Here is a 7,648-nt window from a genome sequence, read left to right as displayed (position 1 = left end):
CAATACTGTCGCTCACAGTTATGAATAGCTTGACCACAGATGGCGTGGTTTGGGGTACTCGAACAATGGCCGTTTTATCGTGCCTATGAACCAGGTGTGATATCTGTTTGTAGGTTATGTACCAGATTCAACTGTCTGCGCGGTTTGTAGTGCGACTGTGAGTGCTGTTTGTACCGGTTGGACTGCGATTAGCCATTGGACTGTGACTAGAACTAGCCGCAGGACTGTAACTATCATCCTGTTTCTAGCCGTTGAACTGCGACTAGCCATTGGCACTGTGACTAGCCGTTGGTGTTGCGACTAGCCTTTGGCACTCTGACTAGCCGTTGGTACTGCGAATAGCCGTTGGTACTGTGACTAGCCGATTGACTACGACTATTATCCTGTTTCTGGCTGTTTAACTGTGATTAGCTGTTGGTACTATGACTAGGCGGTTGACTACGACTAACCGTTGGTACTGTGACTAGCCGATTGACTACGACTATTATCCTGTTTCTGGCTGTTTAACTGTGATTAGCTGTTGGTACTATGACTAGGCGGTTGACTACGACTAACCGTTGGTACTGTGACTAGCCGATTGACTACGATTAGCCGTTGGTACTGTGACTAGCTGTTGGTACTGTGACTAGGCGATGGTCTCTGGCTATCAGCCGTTGAACCAGGCCTACCGCGACTTATCTCGCCTAGTACAGTTGTTAAAGGGGGCGCCACTACTCGCACGGCGGAATGTTTAGCGCGCCGGCCACTTGACACGAATCAATGACCATTACGGTCAATTAAGATTACTACATACAGGTCATGCTGCGACCTTGACCCTGGCATAAATAAGTGCGGTGGTGGTATGGTGCTTGTAGGCTGGTACACTCGCTTTGGCGTCTGCTTGAAAAATAGAATCGGTCATCGTTTGAGAATTCAAGTCGATGTTTGACTCCGTTTTAAATTTTCTGTGTACTGTTTTGATTACTAATTATATAAACAATTGAGTCCGGCGTTGATCTAGTTTTAAGCGTTCCTGTCCATAAGTCCCGCCCATTTGACCTACATAGCCGTCCCCCCCTCCCCATCCCTATCGACCAAACTTAAGTCATCGTGGTGGGTCATCCGTATACGTCAACTGGACCATGTCAGTCAAACAGGAGACAAAAGAACAACATTGACAAACTTTAACAAACCAGACAATTAAGGGACATCAGTCGTGTATAAACAATTGAAATTATCAAGCGATTCGGCCTACTCTTTTAATTTAGTTTCTGGTTTTATACTTTTAAATATATAGGCCCCCTATTATTATTTTTTATTTTGAGTATTTTAAATAAAATATATAATGTATTGTAGGTGTAAACATTTAAAATATGTAATTTAAATAGTTAAAACTTTTAGAACTTGAACGAAAACCGATTACTAAAAGAGAGGAAGCACGATGAAATAAAACAAGATTTGTTTTTAAAATCACCCCGCAGTTCACACGAAAGTAACTAACCATTTTTTTTCCTCTCTCTCTCCCTCGCTGATAATTTCCCCTCTCGGGCGAATCCTCGCGCACCCCCCACTCCAGCGGTGACGCGACGTCAGGTCAATCCCCTCGCGCTGCCACAAGCTCCGCCCCTCTCCAGCGCGTGGTATAAAACGAAGGGGCGCACATGGTATCGCCACATTTATGAACATTCTTGTTTAGTTTTGTGATTTCTTTTTTTCCCTGATCGAAGATTTTTACATCTTGTTGTATTGTGAACTGAGTTGACTTGTGAATTTCGATGAATTGGATACTAAACATTTATTTTTGAAAAACTTCAAGTGAAAAGGTGTAATTCGAACATTGAACTTGATCAAATCGTGGACTTATCCTAGTGTTCTGTGCGGTGCTATTAATGTTGATAGCGCCTAACGAACCCTGCTTGCCCCGGATACACTATGTTAAAACTATTGTGAACTCACTCACTAACATCCCAGGGAGGCGCATAGCCGGTACACTGCTCACCAACATGGATTACAACAACGACGCCGACCCGATGATCTCGTCCGTCGTCATCTTCCAAGACTACCACAACAGCATAGCCCAGAACCAGCAGGTCAGTTCGTACGGTATGCTGGACTTTGATTCCTACTCCCGACCCACCATGATGGAGGACCCCTCCAATAACATTGACATGAGCCTGGACAGCCCGGCGTCCATCGAGACGTACCAGTCCGATATTGAGTTAGGTTTCCAAGACAACCAGTCCGTGGCGTCACCAGCCGAGCAGGACATGAGCGAGTCGTCTATGACCAGCATGGCGTCCACCCCTCAGAAATTCTCCCAGCTGGACGATGAAGATTTCGAGATGGACCGTCGACTGGTCAATATGAGATTCGCTCCACACGACGTTTTCCCCGTGGATAACTCGTGGACGCTGGAGCAGAAAGTGGACCGGCTCTTAGAGCTGAGCCCCTGCGATAAGTACTCACGGGAGGAAATTCTAAATATAGACTCTGTAGAAAACCCCGAACAAAAAGTTGACATGTTGATCAACCTTGTGGCCAGGATCCACGTCAACTTCCGCTGGAACTACGTCAAACCCGAAGAACTGGCCCGTGGGTACACCGTCGTCACTAATTGTAAGAAAGAGAAAAAGAAAGACTCTGAGGGTCAGACGACCCCCAAGCGACCCATGAACGCTTTCATGATCTGGTCCATGAAATGCAGGACCCTCATCTCCCACATCTCACCACAGCTGCACAACGCCATCATCAGCACTAAACTCGGCGCGGCCTGGCGTCAGTTCGACGATGATGAAAAAGCTTACTACGAGCGTGAGAAGGAAATCCTAACCACGTTCCATCGCTACGAGTTCCCGGACTACAAATACAAGCCCCGCAAGAAGCCCAAGAAGACCGAAGAGAAACCCTCCCCCGTTCCCAAGCCTAAAAACAACAAACGTAAAAAAGTCGAACCCACCCAGCCGTCCCCTCTCCGGGGCATAAACTTGGCCGATGCTCGCCAGAGTCTAGACCCGCACCTGAAAGAACGTCTTCAGGTGAAGATGCAGGTCAAGATCGACCCCGACCTAAAAAAAGAAATAGGTAAACGAGCCACCGGCATTGATCTAACAGACCTGAGCGCTTACAACCAAACCGAACTGGCGTCCCCGCCCTACGCTAAGGTCCAGCGCCTCCTCGCCGACAACCCCTCGGCCGTTCACCTCATCATCGACAACAAACCCTCCTCCGTCTTCGACACCCCCGAAAACTCCCCCCACACCCCCATCACCCCCGTCACCCCCACCGAACACGTCATGACCTACGGGAACACCCTCAACAACCGCAACGATTCCTGCTTCAGCTTCGAAGACAAACCCAACATCGACCTCTCCTACCAGATGGAGAACAACAACAACCTGGTCCACGCCCCCCAGGAGCCGGTCAAAACCGAACACATCCAGTGGGATCTCAACATTAAAACCGAACCCCAAGACTACCCTTTCTACTGCCCCGCCGCCATCAAAACTGAACCCGGCCACGGCTGCGTGTCCAACGGTCTTGAAATGGACATGCCACAGTTGCCCGTGTTATCCTCTGAGATTATCGACGAGTACCTTCGCTGTGGCGACGCCTCCAACTTCAACAACGAGGAACTGTTATCAGACTTGATGAACATTGTCGTCAACGGCAGCGATTACCTAACGGATCTAGCCACCTGTGTACCTGAAGGCCCAGCCACGGTTTAGGTTATGGTGAATATTGTCCAGTTTTGTTTGAATATATATGTAGACTATATGTATATTCCCCCCACCCACCAATCTCCCCAAAACTAGCTAGCAATAACATTGGTATCGGCTACCTCAAATTACAAACATATAACCCTAACACTAATCATAACTACCTATGGACTAATTTAAACTCATATTTAAAAAAAAATAACTCGTCAAATGCTCAACGCGTCTGCGTACAATCATTTTTTTTTACCCCCTAACCTAGTCATGCGAACCCGTCATCTAATCACTACACACGCCTAGTCAAACCCACCCCACTCCCCAAAACGTACTACACACTTCCCCCCCCCCTCCACCTCCCCACCTATTATCACACCCAAGCCTTGCCCTTCCCTACACGACCTGACCAGACGAAAAAGTCTTCTGCTAGCGTAGCCTGTGTCTAAAAAAAAAGCCCACCCACCCCCTCCCCACAATCCAAGGCCGGTTTTTATCCAGCTTTCTAAAGGCCGGGGAGAATTTTACAATACACCTCTATGGTACATACAAAAACCAAAACTTAACAAATAAATTAGTTGCCCTACGTAGTCGTACTATGCCAAGTCACAAAACTGCTCAAACAATCCGTCCCCTTCCATTACGACTAATTAAAAAAAAGCCTTTTAAAAGTACTAAGTGCATTCTACAATATTTTTTTAAACGTCCGTCCTTGATTAAAAGGACCCTCATGCAATCATACACCAACCAGTTTAATTGTCATTACATTTTTTGATATTACTGTTTTTTTTCTTACTTCCAATGTCTCAGGCTAAGAATTTTTTTTGGGACCTGTATTTTTATACCAAGCAAAACGAATTTTTTAAGCTGCATACAATCGTGTTCATTTTGTATAGACATTGTTAGATATTTTTTTTTCCTTCTATAAAAATATAAATTCCAATCCGCCTCGCACCTTTTTAGACGTTCCCTGATTACGTCCCCTGCACAAATTGACTAGACGTCTGCTGTCTCGGTCTGGTGGTGACACACGCCCAAGGTCAGACGACCAAATTTTTTTTATTACAAATGTCATAGTGTTCATTCAGCAATGTGTTTCCCCCCTCCCTCTCCCATACCCATGTTTCTATTTTTACTTTCAAACTTGAAATTATTACCAAAAGGTATTTTGGTGCACATTCCTAATGAAATAGTTGGCTTATTAATTCGCTTCACTATTGCCTGTTTCAAAGTTCATATGATTAGGGCCAAAAAAATAATCTTGTTTAAAATTATACATTATTACGAAAAAAAATGAAATTTCTTTAAAAAAAAAACTTGGCTGCCTTTAAAATTTATAATATGAGTGGTTATTATTCTGCAAATGTATTCATTACTTCATCATGTATTACGTTTTGTGTTATTTTCATTATTACTTGCTATGCCATTCGCATATTATTGTTAAAACTTTTTTTTCCTCGTATTTACCATTTACTTATTCACAAGCTGTCTGACTGATTCTTGGCTTTTATGCATTCGTGTTCAATCACGTCGCTGACTAACACCGAATCTAAACCTAAACAAAAATCTTAAACCTTAATGGTTTCCATTTACGTTTTCTATTATTACTATTAAAACAAAATCTACTTAATTTACCAAACAATTTGGAAACAAATATCTCGATAATTTGGTTGAGCAAATATCATTGTGATAATTCTTTTTTTTATTTAAATTCAGTCGAAATCGTCTGTGTTCTTTAAGTGTGATACGCCCTTGAATTGGTGATCGCCCTTGAATTGGTGATCGGAGAAGAAATTCTAAAAAAATAAAATTGCTGTGCTGTGAATAAAAAGACAATTCACCAAAGACGTCTGTCTAGGGCTGTGTGTATTTGACCGCCGGGCGGGCTCCGAAATATGCACCCACACCGGGCTCTGCTCATTCTGCTGCAACTCTAGGGCTCAGTCCCTGGAGTTGTCGCAACCTGGAGCAGTGGATGGTGATAAAATAAAGTGGTCATAAATTATTTATTTCTCTATTTATTTCCTCGCTCAAACTATGTTTGTGATGAAAAAAAAAATAATGTACACCCCCCACCTTATTTAATCCTTTAGAAAAATATCCACCCATGACCAAATTTCCACAAACTCAAGTTTTTGTTTTTTTTTAATTAAAATTTACAAAAGTTGTTTGAATCAGTATTGTCCGAGTTATGTCCCCTCATCCCCTATGAAATTAGGCTGTGTATACGACTTGAACCTTCTGAATAAAAATTTCACTATGGTGAAATAATAAACTACGGCAATGAGATACTATTTTTTATATGTTCCGGCACATATACGTTGTGCTGTCGCATATAGAAAAAAATAGTAAAAGTAAAAATTAGGTATTGCTCAACCAAATATTAATTATCAGTTATTTTTTATTTTTTTTAATACTTAAAACAAGGTCTCGGTCGGTCACGTGATCGAAGCGGTACATTGTGATTCGCCAAGGTCATAGGTCAGCTAATCTGTATATACCACTGTACATTTTGTTTTATTATTGCTTTTGTATTAAACTGTCAATCAAATGGTGTTTTATTCATAATATTATTCTATGACTTATATCCATGTTGTACCATAATGTACAAAGTTTTTTAGATGCATATGTTATTGGTTGTGTACATCTTAGACTTAAATAGAGTATATTTTGTTAGCTATAATCTATTCCATATATAGCCTTTCATTACATTTCCCTCTATGAAATTTTTTTGGATTGTTTTTACTTTTTCATTGTTATCCCCCTTTCCTTCCACAAACTTCACTATCGCTGTTTACAAAAAAAATTGTTTATTTGAATGGAATACTAATACATTTAGCACAGTATTGCCTAGCAGCCTTTGATATTTCTTACCAACTTATGCAACACGAAGATCCTGCCATTTTTTTTTTCTCATTCATTTAACGTGGCAGCAGGTTTTATAGATCAATTTACATGTATATTATTAAAAACTTAATTAAACAGTGGTACAACTGTTTAAAGTTACTTTAATTACTTGAATTATTGTATGCCTCGAATTGTTTTTAAAATGTGGACCAATAAATTGTTTCTTTTTTTTACTATTTTAATTGTAAAACATGTATTCATATGGAGTTTCAAAAGCTCATTTTTTTAAACTGATTTTTAGAGATAATTCTTTTTATTGATACAACAGTTTTCAAATTGACTGAATTTTTAATTTGTCCATCCCATTCAAAATCAAATAATTTACATTGTTTTAAGTTTAAACTAAGCACAACTGTTTACTTTTATCTTCAACTTACAAATTTCAGATTAACCGTAGTGCAATTTTTCTTTTCAAAACAAATAATAACATACCCACTCTAGTTGTACATAACTTGATATAAATTTATAACAATGTGTTCAATAGCCAATCTGTATCTGAGCGTGTAAAGACTACACAGATGTGCCCAGCATACCTAGGTGTGTACCTCACCAGGCAGATTGGCCACATACACGGGCCACTGATCTGACCACGGGCCACTCGCCTTGGCCACCCACCCAGTGGCCACACTACCCTAACGCGTCTTTCCGCTTTTAAATATTTTTTTCATCATTTTGATATCCCATGCACGAATCATCTTCAACATTTCAACCCTTCTGTTATCGCCTTATCATCCTCTCCTCTTTCAGCTCCAGCCTCTACTCCTCAATTTCTCTTAACTCTTTCTCACCTGAGGATAAACTAAAAAAAAACGATGAATAAATATGCAATATACTTCTTGTTGTATTCTTAGTATCTATTCAACCATGTTTTTAAAGCCATTTCTACCATGCACCAAAGCTCAACAAAGCAACCCTGTCTATTGTTCATCTTGGGTTAAGCTCAATAGAATGAACAACTCATACTTGAGTTTTAAAAAAAATCAAATTCTTAGAAAAAAATTTAACTTTTTTTTTCTTCTGAGTGTTATTCATGTTTGGTGAACTCTATCACCTGC

At 41.0% G+C, this 7,648-nt stretch overlaps 1 protein-coding gene across 1 annotated transcript; it reads left to right on the top strand.

Moving 5' to 3' along the window:
* The first annotated feature begins 1,657 nt into the window (after positions 1-1,657).
* LOC131937709 (uncharacterized) lies at positions 1,658-3,704 on the top strand. Its single transcript, XM_059295311.1, has one exon. It carries the CDS (start codon positions 1,869-1,871, stop codon positions 3,702-3,704), a length of 1,836 nt encoding a protein of 611 aa, XP_059151294.1. The 5' UTR covers positions 1,658-1,868.
* The last annotated feature ends 3,944 nt before the right edge of the window (positions 3,705-7,648 follow it).

This window comes from Physella acuta, unplaced genomic scaffold (genome assembly GCF_028476545.2).
Source record: "Physella acuta isolate Inbredline_101_S28 unplaced genomic scaffold, ASM2847654v3 ptg000219l, whole genome shotgun sequence".
NCBI lineage: Eukaryota > Metazoa > Mollusca > Gastropoda > Physidae > Physella > Physella acuta.
The sequence above is the reverse complement of the archived record's forward strand: the minus strand, read 5'-3'. Positions and strand labels throughout refer to the sequence as shown.

Bases quoted from the DNA above. Each gene is read 5' to 3' on its own strand.
- LOC131937709 (XM_059295311.1), top strand. From the start codon at position 1,869: ATGTTGATAGCGCCTAACGAACCCTGCTTGCCCCGGATACACTATGTT.